This window comes from Lutjanus erythropterus, chromosome 18 (assembly GCF_056507025.1).
Source record: "Lutjanus erythropterus isolate fLutEry1 chromosome 18, fLutEry1.hap2, whole genome shotgun sequence".
Classification (NCBI taxonomy): Eukaryota; Metazoa; Chordata; class Actinopteri; order Lutjaniformes; family Lutjanidae; genus Lutjanus; species Lutjanus erythropterus.
The window spans coordinates 1288426-1304382 of record NC_139334.1 but is presented as its reverse complement, the minus strand read 5'-3'; the positions used below and the strand labels follow the sequence as shown (position 1 = coordinate 1304382).

The 15957-nt window shown below is 38.4% G+C and overlaps 2 protein-coding genes across 3 annotated transcripts in view; one reads left to right on the top strand and one right to left on the bottom strand.

Moving 5' to 3' along the window:
• Positions 1-4420, bottom strand: part of rbks (ribokinase) — a 54733-nt gene extending 50313 nt beyond the window's left edge. The window contains exon 1 of one of the 2 annotated variants that reach the window (XM_084743189.1): positions 4348-4420. The gene's annotated coding sequence lies outside the window, so the exon portion shown is untranslated. Of the gene's footprint in view, positions 1-2646; positions 2735-4347 lie in introns of those variants that run through there. The other variant, XM_084743190.1, reaches the window with a different exon arrangement.
• Positions 2886-15957, top strand: part of babam2 (BRISC and BRCA1 A complex member 2) — a 117075-nt gene continuing 104003 nt past the window's right edge. The window contains exons 1-3 of the mRNA XM_084743188.1: positions 2886-3026; positions 4286-4441; positions 8836-8912. Coding sequence (XP_084599314.1) covers positions 4305-4441; positions 8836-8912 — 214 coding nt within the window. The 5' untranslated portion in view covers positions 2886-3026; positions 4286-4304. The remainder of the gene's footprint in view (positions 3027-4285; positions 4442-8835; positions 8913-15957) is intronic.

Here is a 15957-nt window from a genome sequence, read left to right as displayed (position 1 = left end):
TTTTCTTTTTAAATGGGCTATGACGAATGCAGGAAAATAAATGCCAAACAGCAAACAGCCTCCCATCAAGTCTGTAATATGTTTGGAAATATATTTTGTCATTCAAAGTGATTTGGATATTCAGTATGATATGAGTGAAATAAGATTTCTTTTGGTTAAATCTATAAACCTTTCTGTAAACACAAGGAATTGAAATGTAACAATACCAATACTGGTTTAAGGTAAAAGTCATGCAGTTCAGCTGATTTTACATATGCTATGTAGACATTTTTCACATTTTTATACTTTTAATACTTTTCAACCTATATTCATTTCAATACAGTACAAAGACAAGATGTTTAATATTCAGACTACTGAACTTTATGTTGCATTTTTGGAAATATACACTCATTCTGACATCAACACATTCCAAAAAAGGGGGCACATTACTTTTCTTTTAACTAAGTCAGCGTTTGGGAACTGATGACACTAACTGTTGAAGTTCTGAAAGTGAAATTCTTTCTCATTCTTGCTTGATATTCTACTTCAGGTTGTCAACAGTGCTGGGTTTCTGTTGCTGTATTTTACACTTCATAACGCACCACTGGACTGAAGGCAGGCCAGTCTAGTACCCCAACTCTTTTACTACAGAGCCACACTGTTGTTCACGTGCAGAATGTGTCTTGGCATCGTCTTGCTGAAATAAGCAGTCTGAAAAAGACGTCGTCTGGATGGCAGCAAATGTTGCTCTAAAACCTGCATGTACCTTTCAGCATTAATGGAGCCTTTCCACTTTGCGTCAGTCCATCTCACATGAGCTCGGGCCCAAAGAAGTCGGCAGTGTTTCTAGATGTTCACATGTGGCTTTGACTTTGCGTGGTAGAGTCTTACCTTGCATTTGTAGATGCTGCGACAAACTTAGTTTACCAACAAACAGCTTTCTGAAGTGTTCCCAGGCCCATGTAGTATTCTTTATGTAATTATGATGGATTTTAATGCAGTGCCGCCTGAGGGGTCAAAGGTTTTTGGTCTTGCTCCTTACATGGACTTTCCAAATCTTTTCATGATATTATGGATTGTGGATGGTGAAACCCCTAAATTCCTTGCAGGTTTGTGTTGAGAAACACTGCACAAGTTTTGGACTGTTTGCCCAAGCAGTTTTTCACAAAGCGGTGAATCTCACCCCATCCTTGCTTGTAAATGACTGAGCCTTTCGAGGATGCTCCTTTAATACCCAATAATAATCCTGTCACCTGTTACCAATTAATCTGTTTACTTGTGGAGTGTTCCAAACATGTGTTTGTTGAGCATTAAACAACTTTCCTAGAACTTTTGTTGCCCCCGTCCCAACTTTTTTCAAAACTGGCATCAGATTCAGAATAAGTGTATATTTTAAAAAAATTACCAAGTTAATCAGTTTGAACATTAAATAACTTATACACATACTAATTTAATTAAAATACACAAGCTAGTTCTTGCTGACTTTTGTGCTTAAGGGGCGGCTCACCTCCAAATCAAAATTAAGTATTTTTTCTTTGGCATGCAGTGCTGTTGAGATTGTTTTGCTGTGCAGATTTTTGGAGATAACAGCTGTAGTGATTTCTGCCTTCTTTCTAATATAATAAAACTAGATGGCACTTGGCTTTTGATGCTCAAAGCACCAAAAATATATACAACAGTAATATCTCTTTCCAGAAAGCATGACCTGGATAGCGAAGATAGTCTACAGACATTGAGAGCAGCTCCATGTAGGAACTATTTTACTTCAACTGTCACCCGAATTACTGCACAGAAGGAGGTGTGCATCTACTTGTTACGTACTACTTGTTACAGCACAGGATGTAAACATCAGTGCTGTCCTCCTCGGCTAAGCTGTAACCTCTCATCCATGAGTAGGTGCACGCTTCCTTCATCACAGTGATACGGTTGATGATGTAGGTCAGTAGTAACAAAATGAAACTGCTTACAACAAGGTCTGTGGATTATGGTGAGTAACCCGGTCATGATTTCTGGAAAGAGACACTGCTGTTGAGTTTTCAAAATGTTTTTTGGCACTTTAAGCACCACAAGCCCAGTGCCACTTAGTTCCATTAGGAAGGTAAGAAGAAAAATGTGTATTTTTATTTTGGAGTGAACTGTCTATTTAGTCGCATGCTAAAGTACTTCTCTAAGTATTAGTATTATAAATGAAAAATACTACCTGTAAGACATATGCCAATGTTATCTAAATACTACTACTACTGCATAAATGAATGATGTACAGTAGAAATTTAAGCAAGACACTATGTAGTATTATGTTATTGTACAGTATGGTTTGCATATACATCCTTATCGTCCTTATTAAGCTCCAGTTCCATTTAGTGTAGCAGAGCCTTTGCACTGAACCATCATGCACAATAGCAGCACCCTGACCTGAATGAAACGGAACATTAATTAGATAACTGGCAACACCTGTTCTTACAGTACTATTTCATATCAATATGGCTGCTGTGAAAAACAGTTTTTTACGTATGTAGCCACACATTCTTTCCTTAACTCTGGAAATATAGTAGCATTGTGGAGAAAAAATCGCAAAGTAAATTTCACCTAGCTTAATTAAGCAAACGCTAAAGCCCAATAAAATGTGTTGAGACGAGGTGTTGTTGAGAAATGCCACACAATAATTACCTTGCATTCAAATTTGCTCTTGCAGAGTGGACAACTCAACACCAACCACAGACAAGAGACGGTCAAAGTGCAGGATGACAGCTGCCTAACGTTACAGCTACTGCCAGATCCACTGTTGTCACTAAATACGTAAATACGTATTTCATGTCCCGTCAGATATTTGAAGAATAATTATGTGAAACCAAGCATGCTTTATGAGTAATATAAGACGTAGAAATTTGGGTTTCGAAATGAAAACACTCATTTTTTCAACAGGCATTATTACAGACAGCTAAGGCTGGGCTATTGAAAGGACCCAAACAACATGTACCGGAAATTTTGAGAGCATGAAGTAAACATTGGCGTTAACCCGTAAATTTTCTGACTTTCAGCTATTTCAGGTACTCTAACGTTCACCGCATGTTGTATTTAAGTGGACAGTAATGAACAGGTTATTTTGTGAGTTAGGTGATAGTCTAAATTGTGGCAATTTGACGCTCCATTACGTGGTGAGCTAACAGTGGCTAACGATACCAAGTTTACGAGTATTTGCAAGAAATTAACGTTCTGACAGAAATATGGCGTACAGAACTTATTCCCTCCTACTGAGTGTAACAGTTATAGCTAACCAAGGTTAAGGACGTATTACGTATATTATTTCATTGTGTTTTCCCGTGCAATGGTGTCAATGTACGTGTTATAGTTCTATCATCATAACTTCATAACTTCCAGGAGTATTGAGTTGGCTAGACCAACTTTGTCAGCTTGTCCATTATTCTTGTTAAAACATATCTTCTCGGAAATACTTGAGCCAGAAAGCTAAGATCTTTGCTTCTGAAACCGATTCTGACGTGCATACCAAATTTTCCATGACACCAGGAAATGACAGCTAAAATTGACCGTGTCGCCGACGTACTGTTAGCTCATATTATTTGAAACTGAAGTGCGAATACGTGATTTTGTTTCGTACAAAACGCCACTTTGATAAATTACCTTTAAATGGATAATTCACCCCAAAATGAAAATTCAGTTACAATACTATCAGCCTCATGCACATAATTATTTTTTTAGTTCACAAAACACTGCTGCAGTTTCACAGGAAAACAGCCTTGCAAAATCTCCCAAACAGTTGAAGAGATTAGTGACCAGTTTTTAAACATAAAAAAAACAACTGAAAACAAAAACATAAAATGCTTCCATACTGCTTAACTGGTGTAATCCAAGTCTCCTAAAGCCCTGACATGCTGTCCACCTGCATTGGTACACCATCAAAACCACAGTGTACATGTGAACGTGACTTCAAGCTAAGGATCTATATTTAAACTAAAAACATGGCGTAAGTAACATCTTTCAAGTCAACTTGGGATGTCGATGCTTTTGACTTGGATTACACTAGACGAGCAGCATGGAGGCATTTTATGTTTGTTTGTTTTTTTCTGATTGTTTTTTTTACATTTGAAAAGTGGTCACCATTCACTTCCATGATTTAGGAGATTCTGCAGCGCTGTTTTCCTGTGAAACTCCAGCAGCGTGTTGTGGACTAAAAAAAATAAACCTGACCTTCAGTCAGCATGAGTTTGAGTACATGATGACTGAATTTTCATTTTTGGGTGAACTGTCCCTTTAAGCATTTAAGTAACGTGTTGCTGTGCCTCAACAGACTCCTCAGAGTGGTTAAAATGAACAACATGTCCCCTGAGGTCGCACTGCACCGGATCTCACCTGAGTTGCGGCCCTTGCTGTGCAGCGTCGTGAGGAACGGCCGTGTGGGACTCGACTCCACAAACTGTCTCCGAGTCACAGACCTCAAAACTGGGTGAGGAGAGACTTTACACAATAATTTATGATTGTGAAACACAGGATCCGTTCAGTCTCTTGCACTGCAATGATAAGTATGTAGGGAAAACCCTGTGAATTACTTATGAACCATGAAATATTTACACATACAAGTTCTGAGTAATACTTAGAACGTGGCCAGTCAGAACTACAGTAGAGCTGTTGAGTGGGAGCAGTGGCTGGTTTTGGAGGTGTTTTTCGCCATTGCAAATTAGCATTCAAAAGTTTTCTGTGAATGATGACCTAATTGTTCTTCAGTGTGCCAGCATGGGAGTCTTCTCATTGTAGATCGCATGCACCTTAGACCAAGTGCCCCCAATTTGAAAGGATTTTGTCTTAGGGAATCCTCTCAGAGTATTTTTTATATTTAGGTTTGTAGAAAATAAAATCCCAAGGGACAGTTCACCCCCAAATCAAAAAAATACAGCCTGTAGTGCTATTTATCCATCTAGATTTTCTTTATTTAGTTAATGTTTATTTGTATAGGGACAAGTATGTGGCATAAATCAATGCACACTATAGCATTTATGGCCACAGCTAATTTGCAATGCCCTCCCTATCTGGGTCTTAAGATACAAAAGACTCAGCAGCAAAAACACAAGTAACAGTGCAAAGTATAAACAATGAAAAAAAAAATTCTTTGGTGTATGTTGGTGGTATCGGCCTTGGATATGTCTGGCTTCTCTCTAACAGTGCAACTAGATGGCACTTGCCTTGTGGTGCTTCAAACATTAAAAAAATAAATAAATAAAAAAATAAAAAAATTGCCAATTCAAAACACGTGTCTCTTTCCAAAAATCATGATCCAGTTACTGAAGATAATCTGCAGACCTTGGTGTGAGCAGTTTCATGTAGAAGACTGGTTGATTCTACTGCAGAAAGAAAGTATTTCCAGCTCATAACACGGTCTGTGGATTAGCTTGAGTAACCAAGTCCTGATTACACTGGAGAGAAGGCAGACATCTCTATGGCCGACATCTTTAAACCTCTCCAACTCACACCAAAATAATCTGGAATGATAAATAAGACTACAGGCCAGCGGAAGAATAGCTATGTTTTATTTTGGGGTAAACTGTCCCTTTAATAGTCCAAAATTGCTCAAACTAGGATCACTGTAAAATACAGTAAATCCAAGAGACCCACCCTAATCCTGTTCTTGTAAATGTAGAAATTAAGTTAAAATATTTTTCTCTTCCTTTTACTCGGGACCCCCTACAACCCACCTCAAGGGCCCCCATTGGTCCTCGGACCCCAGTTTGAAAGCCATTGCTTTAGGTTAATGTTATGGCCATTGTTTTGTACCACAAATTTATAATGCTTAATCATTTCAAACAGCTTGGCATAGTTGCTGAATTCATGTAAAAATATCTGAAAGTTAAGACTTGAAACTGCCAGATGTGTTATCAGGGTTCCACAAAGTATAATTCCAGCTCAGGCTTGCCAGGAGCAAAATCAGTGATTGGATTTTGCCTAAAGTCATCTTGCCAAAATGCTTCTTTGGAGTCATAGTTTTTAGATGTTTTTTTCCTACACACAGTCTCGTACATTTGAATTTTTTATTAAAGAGATAGATATTTTGCAGTGTATACTTTCTACAACATCACAGACAGTCATTTGATCCATCAAGCAGGTGGATGACAAACTAGACTGGAATATAATAAAGAAAGCACACTGTAAAAAGTGTATTCATTAGTAGTTAAAATAATGTGATGTTTTGAATGAGTCACATTCAGATTTCTGCTTTAGTGTTGACAGTCTATTTTTGTGGATTATAACAGATAAGAGGTAACAGATTACACCCTGTTCCTTTTACCTGCATCTTATTTCAGAAAAAGCATATCACTTAGTTTCTCTTAGTATTGTACGTCTGACATCCATGTCTTTGCCAGATTTTTCCATCTACAGTTGAGCTGTCATTTTCTCTTGGTGACTGGGAAAGAGGCCACCTGAATTCTTCAAATTGTGTTGTTTAAGTTTTCGGAAACCAGCTACCATTAAGTCAGTCTAATGTTAGCAGTATGATTCATTATATTTAACAAACTGAAATAACACACTGAGGTTTCTATAAAACCTTACCATTAGGTTGTTAAGGAGCAGTATTTAACTTTGGGGTAAAGCAGATAATTGAATTGACCTCCCTTAAATTTAGTTTGCATTAATGCAAACTGTTGATTTGAAAGCAATCACATTATTAAGTACATATGACTTAATTGCTGACTGCAATTGTGTTCATGTAATTTAATTCCTTTATGTGTTACCAGTTGAGGCTATTCCAACTATTCTCTTTTTTCAGTGTAGATTTGTTGGGCAACAACAGTCCGCATGATCTTAAAGGGTAACTTTGGTGTTTTTCAAGCTGGACCCTATCTTAACGTGTTTTTGTATGTAAGGAAGGGAACAACAATTTTTGATCCAGTACTGAAGGAGAGTACTGAAGCTATCAGCCGCAAAACTGACTGCAATTTAATCCTCATGGACAATTGCGTGTTTTTCAACTAACAGGCTCAGATTGTTATTCTTAGTTTCTTAGTTTTGTTTAAGAGTAACATCCTGTTTCTTTAACCAGAAACAGCTGATTTATCGCTTTCACCAAACCCACCAGACTCCATTTACAGAAACAATATTTTTACCCTTGTAAAACACACTTCATTCAAACTCAACTGAAACAAAATAGCCAAGACAGTCTTGGCTTGTCTTTTCACTGTTTCCTCAATCACAAACTCTGGATGTTTGGTTAAAATAATCCTTTTATTATCAGAGGTAGATGGGAAAATATCCTTGTCGTTTCTACCTCTGCTGCTTCTCTGAAGTCTGACCTTCCTGTAACTCCACCCCTGATATTTTCTCATCTAATGTGGTGAACTAAGGATTTACTTTGACTAAACAAGAGGTGGTGATTGTTGGAACAGTGGAAACATGAACCAAGACAGTTTTGGTGAGTTTATTTTGTGACGACGACGGTGATAAAAATTACTCTTTCTGGAAATGGAGTTTGGCGAGAGATAGCGAGTTATAAATCATTTATTTCTGGTTAAACAAAAATGATCTTACTCTTTAAAAAACAGCCATCTCTGTAGGGATCCTTTCCATACTGTTTTCAGACACTAGAATAGCAAATTACAGAGTTTGTCAGTGGCTAAACAAGCACTTTTAGTGGACGCACTTGGTGGTGGTGCACAATTGACCCTTTGCAAAGCCCCGCCCTCCTTAGTTACTGCCTGTCAAGTTTTCCAATCTTGGGCTGCACATGAGCTGCTTACAGTGATAACTGTGGCAGATTTAACCTCAAAATCGGGAGCAATTGTTGAAACAGAAGGTCTTTGATTCCACAGAGAAGTAAACAAAAACAGATTATAATTTCTAGCTGATGTATTCTCTCAGTTAAAGTGTTGAGTCTCACTCACAGTTTTCATAAGTGTAGCTGAATAATGTAAGCTAATGCTAAGCTTAGACTTGTTGAGTCAGCTGAGAAGTCCTCCTTCAGGTGACTTTTTTTTTTTCTATCTGACACATCTTAAAACAAAAACCCTACAAAAGTGCAGTAAGTATTTAAAGTTACTTATCAGCTCTGTTCATAATATAGTATTAGAGCTAAAACACTAAGGCTAAAGCTAGCTTACACCCCAGCAAACATTGGTAGAACAGTGAAAGACGACATGTATATGTTTATGAAAGAGAACAGAAATGCACATTAACATTGGAAAAGGCGGTGCAAGGATTCGATTAAGTGTCGTAGACCTAGAGATCATCATCGCCTGAGGAAGAGAGCCAGGATGACACACTGTCCAGACTCATAGCTCATGCACATGAGAGGCTGACCCTTTTTTTGGGGAATGAATTTCACAATTCATCACAGGACGGGAAACTCAACGGGAGTGAGCAAGAGTGATAATTATAATAACAGTAGGTCAGTTTTTTATATATAAAAATGTGTGTAATGTTGTGTTTGGACTATAGATTGACGAAAAGGGGACGGGAATCATTCTTGGATGGGACAGGAGGATTTCTGTGGGAGCGGGACGGGACAGGAGTGAAAATCTCATGTCACCCTGTGCACATGCAGAGAAGTGCAAAGCTGGACAGGCCTGCGGTGCCCTAATTATGGTTACTACTCTATGATTGGACAGTTTCTGTTTGGAGGCGGGACTTAGTGAAAGGTCACTTGCCTATGAAGATTACATGGTAGCTCGTTTCACAGCTGCAGCGGTCTCACTCAGTACTGAACTTGTTTCAAAAATGCTTGTCCCCTTAGCCACAAAAACATGGGAAAATAACCCTATTTTGGCAGATTGAAAAATAGCCAAGGTACCCTTTAATTCATCACAATCCTTCCTCATTATATTTACTGTCACTAACCCTAAGTCCCATGTTCAGATGTACGTCTCTGACCCCCGGCCCCTGCTGTGATCGCTTCAAACTTCACATCCCGTATGCTGGAGAAACCCTGAAATGTAAGTAAATGAGTCATTTTTCAGATGAATCACACCAGTCTGATGTTGGCTGAATAAATAATTAGCCACTGATATTTACTGAGTCTTGCCTTGATGAGTTGTTGTTGTTGGCTTTTGATAAAATTTTGAGAAAGAAACTAATGGCAAACATTGCTTTGCCTTATTAAGTCACAAAGTAGTAGTACTTGTAAGGGTCAGCCAAGGCTCCTCAGTCTTAAAATCAGGCCGGGCTGTTAGTTTGTATGCATCAATACATTCTGACGTTAATCAACAACACATACAAATTGAGGAGCAGTTAGAAGTTAGTCATGATTTGTAGTGCAATTTAGTGAATTTTGATTCCATTGTTTTCATCCATTTGTTTGTTCTTTGTACTCTGACAGCATTTGAATTTGCAAGTTACCCTTGGTGCTCGGGTTAATTGATTCATTGTCTCGAGCGCTGGGCCTGCTCTCTAAAAAGAAAAAAAAGAAAAGGAAATGGTCCAGAATTAATTTGATTCCTCAGTCCAACCTTGATTAGTTTGGAGAGATCCACTTCTGTCTCACAGCAGGCAGATTTGAAAATGAGAGGTGGTTTCAGGTCAACATCAGCTGAAGCCACTGAAACCAATGGACACGTGAAATCAATGTTATTCAACACACAAAATGCAGATATTTTCTGGCTTCTTTTTTCCCGCAGTATATTTGTTTTTTACTCAATGCATAACAGTACCATTTACATTTTATTCATTTGGATATTTTCTAAATATTAAAGCCATGTAAAGGGTTAGGGTTAAGGCTCCACTGGACTCCACTAGACCCCTGAAGGTGTGCTGTGGTATCTGGCAACAAGACAGCAGATCCTTTAAGTCCTGTAGGTTGTGAGGTGGGGCCTCCATGGATCAGACTTGTTTGTCCAGCACATCCCACAGATGCTCGATTAGATTGAGATCTGGGGAATTTGGAGGCCAAGTCAACACCTCAAACTCGTTGTTGTGCTCCTCAAACCATTCCTGAACCATTTTTGCTTTGTGTCACGGTGCATTGTCCTACTGAAAGAGGCCACAGCCATCAGGGAACACCGTTTCCATGAAAGGGTGTACATGGTCTGCAACAATGCTTAGGTAGGTGGTATGTGTCAAAGTAACATCCACATGGATGGTAGGACCCAAGGTTTCCCAACAGAACATTGTCCAAAGCATCACACTGCCTCTGCTGGCTTGCCTTCTTCCCATAATGCATCCTGGTGCCATGTGTTCCTCAGATAAGCGACACACACACGCACCCGGCCATCCACGTGATGTGAAAGAAAACGTGATTCATCAGACCACGTCACCTTCTTCCATTGCTCCGTGGTCCAGTTCTTCTTTTCAGTGGTGCACAGGGGTCAACATGGACACCCTGACTGGTCTATGCAGCCCCATACGCAACAAACTGTGATGCACTGTGTATTCTGACACCTTTTTATCAGAACCAGCATTAACTTCTTCAGCAATTTGAACAACAGTAGTTCATCTGTTGGATCGCATAATGTTATACCTGACCGGTGTATGTAGTGGTCAACTATGGAGTTAGACTGTTAAACTGTTATGTGCTCAGAATTTTTTGGGCGGACCTGAAACATGGCTCAGTTATGTGCAGGAGCCATGTTTCCCAATCACTATATAAGCCCCACGAATTGACACATGGGCAACACCACCTCCCCCTCCCTAATGATCAGTTACAAACGTACCTGCAGCGACTCTCTCAGTCCAAATCAGCCCAGCAGTTCACTTCAGTTCACTTCAGTTCCAACAGTCCGACACAGAAGAAAAAACAAATACCATCCTGTCACTGTCCTCTGGCTCTGGTCAGTCAGTTGAAGCTTTTTTTGAAGCAGAGTGGACACCCCCTCAGGTTTTTCATGATTTTGAAACCTAATCTTTAGGACTGCGACTAACGCTTATTTTATTTTTACAGTTGATTAACTGGTCAATTATTTTCTTGATTAGCAAGAAAAAAACTAAAAAAAGAAAAACTCCATTAGACAACCCAAAAATATTCAGTCTAGCGTCACAGAGGAGTCAAAATAGTGGCAGTTAATTTAGAAATCGATTAATAATCGATTAATCGTTGCAGCTCCAATTTTTTATACTTTTTTTTTTAATCATTCAGATTTGTCTTGTTGGTTAATGACATGTTTCTGAGGTGTTACAAACTCAGAACACACGTTTATTGTTGCTTTACATGATCAACAAGAAGGTCAAATCCATTTGGTGAATAAAGCATCAGCAGTGGTGGATGAAGTACTCAAACCCCAGTAGTTGAGTCAGAGTACAGATACTCCTGGTCAAATATTACTCAAATACAAGTGAAAGCTGCTCAGTCAAAATTTTACTTGAGTTAAAGTACTAGAGTTCTTGCTTTTAAAAATACTTAAATATTTAAAAGTACAAATTACAAAGTACATTTTCTAATATCAATACATGCTGTATTGTTTTCATGATGCGTTTACAGAACCTTGTAACTCTCTGAAACAACCTGATGATGCACTGACCTGCTCTGCTACACAAAGCCTGTAGAAACACCTACAGAAACGTCAGCATAGAAACACAATCAAAAACAAAAAGGACAGCTGTTGTCATTTTCTGATGTAACTTTATTAAAATCACTGCATAACATTAGATTGAAGACAAGTTCTCCAAGTCTGTTAAATAACTGAGATTTCTTTCTGTCTTCAGTGGCAGAAATACATTAATTATATGGTATTTTTCTCTGCGATAAAAATAATCCAACATTATAAAAGCCTACCTGGAATTATACCTGGAATGCCGTCACCATTACTGAGTTTTGTTTGAATGGAAGAGGGAGAACTTGCTTGTGCTTGTTACAGAGCGCCTGGATGACATATTTCTGGTTTCCTTCTGTGAGGAACACGGCGTGTGGCTAGTTGCATTTTAGAAAAGACAAAACAGAAACAGCTGACTTCAAAGCTGTGCTTAGCCTAAAAGTAACGAGTAATGAAAACCTGATTAGAAATGTAGTGCAGTCAAAAGTACAATATTTGTCTTTGAAATGTTGTCTTGATTGATTGTCTTGGTTTTAAATTAAGAATAGCAGTTATTAATGTCATATAATAGACTCTGTTAACCATCTCTCTCCATTGATTTAATGTGGGTGGTTGTGGCTGCAGCCATTCGGTTGTAATACCCTCATGTGCAAAAAGAAGTAAATTATTTTTTTCTGATGAAAACTTCAATTGTTTCCAAAGAAGGTTGCCAGTAAAAATACCATGTAAACATTCTGTATCATTTGAACAAAATACATAATTAACCAAACATTACCATAGGCATGGTTTGTAGTTGCAGTTACTAAGCGAGCAGTAAGACTGAAAGCACCCACAGGAATTCCTAAAGTACAAAAACAAGATGAATGTTGTTATTATGGTGATGCTTAATCATTGAAGTGATACCAGTAAACACACTGTCGTTTGTGCCACTGAACTCTTACTGGAAGGGTCTCTCACTTCTGAATCAAGTCCCCACATCAGAGCCTCTCTGTCACGAGTACGCCTCCCAAAGTGCCCAATGGGCAACTTCGCTAAATGTTATTACATGATTATAATCGTGGTTCACGCTGATTTCAACTTAGTGTTACTGGAATCATGGTGACTCACACGACCCATGTCAGGCCCGTGTGTACACACACGTCCTGAAATGATGCTATCAGTCACCATCTCTCAAGTCAGGGCAGAGGAAGAAAGAAAGTGTCTTTGTGGGTTCAATGGAATCGACTCTGCAGGGCATCTAGGAAACTTGAAGCGTAAAGGAAGATTCATGAAATAAATGCCTCATGCAAGAAACAGTTTTCAAACAAACTTTCTCTCAGTTTTTGTTTGTATCCACAGTTTGTCATTATTTTGTTAGTAACCCTTAATTTTAGGGATTCACTGGTGTTTTCTTATTTATTGCTCTCCTCTGAGATAAGAAAATAGTTTTTTTAGTGGTCCAGTAATTGTGTGTCCAATGTCCAAAGAAACAACTTTAAATAATATTTAAATATTCAGAATTATTTATTATAATTTACATGTAATTATGATTAAAATATCTATAGTTATATAATAATCAAAAAATATTCAGGGTTCAGTTAAATAAAAAGGAATACAAAGCTTTTCTTTAAGCTCTTATCAGTTGGTAAAAAAAATTATAATAAAAAGATTTAATTTCTTTTCCTTTATGACCAACTATTTGAAAAAAAAACATAATAAAATGTAATTTATTTAACTGTAAGACTTATTTTTTAACTCCTTCATTTCCCCACTTCAGTTACTTTGAGTCTCTGCTGACACAGTATCTCAATATGAGGGTTTTAATACAGCTTTAGTTCTTTTTACAGCCTTTTATCATGGTGCTACATCGCTCCCATTCCATTCATGTTCCAGAGTGTTTGAACACGTCAAAACATCTGCCCTTATATACTGTTTAGAGGGTGTTATCTGTGCCATTATCAAGCAAACAAATCGGCCACATGCCTCCTAACAAAAAATAAAGAAAGAGAAAATATAAGAGACAATTTAGGAGACTGTTGCTGCATGAGGCCAAATGTTTTATATCAAAGTTTGCAAAAATATTTAGGTAAACACACCCGTTATTTCACACATTCTCATTTATGAAAATCTCCAGACGGGGTCTGCAGCCCATATTCTCACCCACATCAAAGATACAGTCAGTGGCGCTAGCCAGATCTGTCAGATAGATTGGTGAAACAGGTTTTTGTGGCTGATGATGAGTTACTGCGAAGTTCTTTGAACAGATGCCTGCTCATCTCAGAGGGTTTCCAAAAGAAAAAAACAGCCTGTTAATGTGCAGGCACAAATAATAAATATCTGCTGTCTGCAGCTTGGGCACAATATAACATTCTGAATTCATCAACACGGTGTGTGTAAAGTTTTGTTCGACTGGCTGTAAAGTTTGGTGCAGATATGCTCATGCATGGGGAAAAAACAGCCTCAGTCTAGTAAGGGGAAGTTACATTTGCTTATTTTGCAAAATTTACTGAAAATCTGTCTGGGCAGAAATAGTTGTGACCTTTGTTGAGGTATGTGAAGACGTAAGGTTTCAAAATATTCAACACAGTTGTGGAGTTGCGTGGCAACGTGTAAGATTGGGTGTGACCATCTGGGTGACAATAAGGATGAGATTTCAGACCCATCTAAGACGTTTTACTGCAAATCTGGAGCATTTTTTGCTCATAGTATGCCTGAATTTTGAGTGACGTTTTTGACCATTAGGGGTGAAACGATTACTGTTTTCATAATGAACCGCAGTAAATTTCCAGACGATTAGTATTACTGTTCAAATTTGAACTATCATGATAACTGTGTTTGAATTCCGCACTTTTAAATAGTCAGTAAATGCTGTCCAGCGTCAACCAAAGTTACCACAGTCCTCCAGAGACAGGCACAGCTGCAATCTGGGTTTGTCTATTACTGATAGACATGACAGTTTTGATCACTATAAGCATGGTATGAAATCGTTTCATTTCTAATGAGCAGCCATCATTATTCCTCGTGTGCAGTTTTAATTATCTGGAATAATGTACAAGTATTTCTGTTAGAATAGGAAATGTATTCTACCTCGTCTTTACCATTAAGTTGATATTTATTTATTTATTTGCTTACTTACCACAAACAGTGTTCATGAATCAAGATTGCAGTTTATAAGTGTAGCAGAGTTAGCGAATAAGCTCATTTTCATCTTTAGTCCCTGGGCATTTCCTAACAAATTAATTCCTGATGTCACTAGGGCTGCAACTAATGATTATTTTTTATAGTAGATTAATCTGTTGATTGATTGATTAATAGTTGTTTGTTTTAAAATGGTGAAAAATGTCGATCAGTGTTCCACAAAGCCCAAGAGGATGTCCTCAAATGTCTCATTTTACTCACAACCCAAAGATATTCAGTTTACTGTCAGAGAGGAGTAAAGAAACCAGAAAATATTCTCATTTAAGAAGAAATCAGAGTTACATTTCAACTAAAAACCATCTTGTAAAGATCACACCAATTGTGACGCCCATCAGAATGGTGACCGCCAATGGCAGCTCAGTAGTCGTTACTGCATTATTACATGAGGGCTCACCGTTTGGACCGCACCCATCTTCTGACTCCACCACTAGGTGCCTTTGAGCAGCTTACCCTGAGTAACCCCAACTGCTCCAGTGGCGGGGCAGACCTGCAGTAGATCAGAATGTGGTTGTACTGGGCAGCTGTGCGACTGCATGTAGCTGTGCAAAGTGACCAGAGTGTTCCTCCAGAAGAGAGGCTTCTTATCAGTGAAACTTCCCTGAATAAATACATTTTAAAGAAAAAATGGCTCCTACTTCCAGGCCGCTTTTTCAGACTACACCCATCTTCAAACTCAGCCTTTGTTTTTACCTCAACTAAACCGCTCAGAAGTTTTGTGACTGCAGCTTTCATAATTGCAACCCTACTGGGTCGACAATATCTGTCCACAGAGATATGAACACCTGGCAAGATACTCAAAATTGCTTCTTGGTAGTTCGTGCTAGAGTAGGCGTCTCGTGCACCAAATTTTTTGAATGATAGCACGTAGACATGTACACACACACACACTCACACACACTCACACACACTGGCTCAGTCAGGGTGAAAACAATACCTGCCCCGCTGTCACGGCTGGTAAAGAAAAAAAAAGAAACAATGAAGGTATGTAAAAGCAGTGCCAGAGATGAGGTAGTATGATTGCTCAGAATTGAAGTTTGGTTTGATTTGAGTTCATAAGAGATGGTTCGCCCCAAAATCAAAAATGCATATTTTGGTGGAGATAATCTGCCTTAGAGATGTCCGTCTTCTCTTAAATATAATAAAACTAGATGGCCCTCGGCTTGTGGTGCCCAAAGCACCTTGTTGTGAGCAGTTTGATAGAGGAACTTATTTTCTGTGGTAGAAACAAAGTAGTTCAGTTGCTCACAACAAGCTCATACCAAAACAGTCCAGATCAGGGGTCTTTTCAGGATGTTGACCCTGTCACTTTGTACATTGTATTGATTATTTTCAGGTCTTT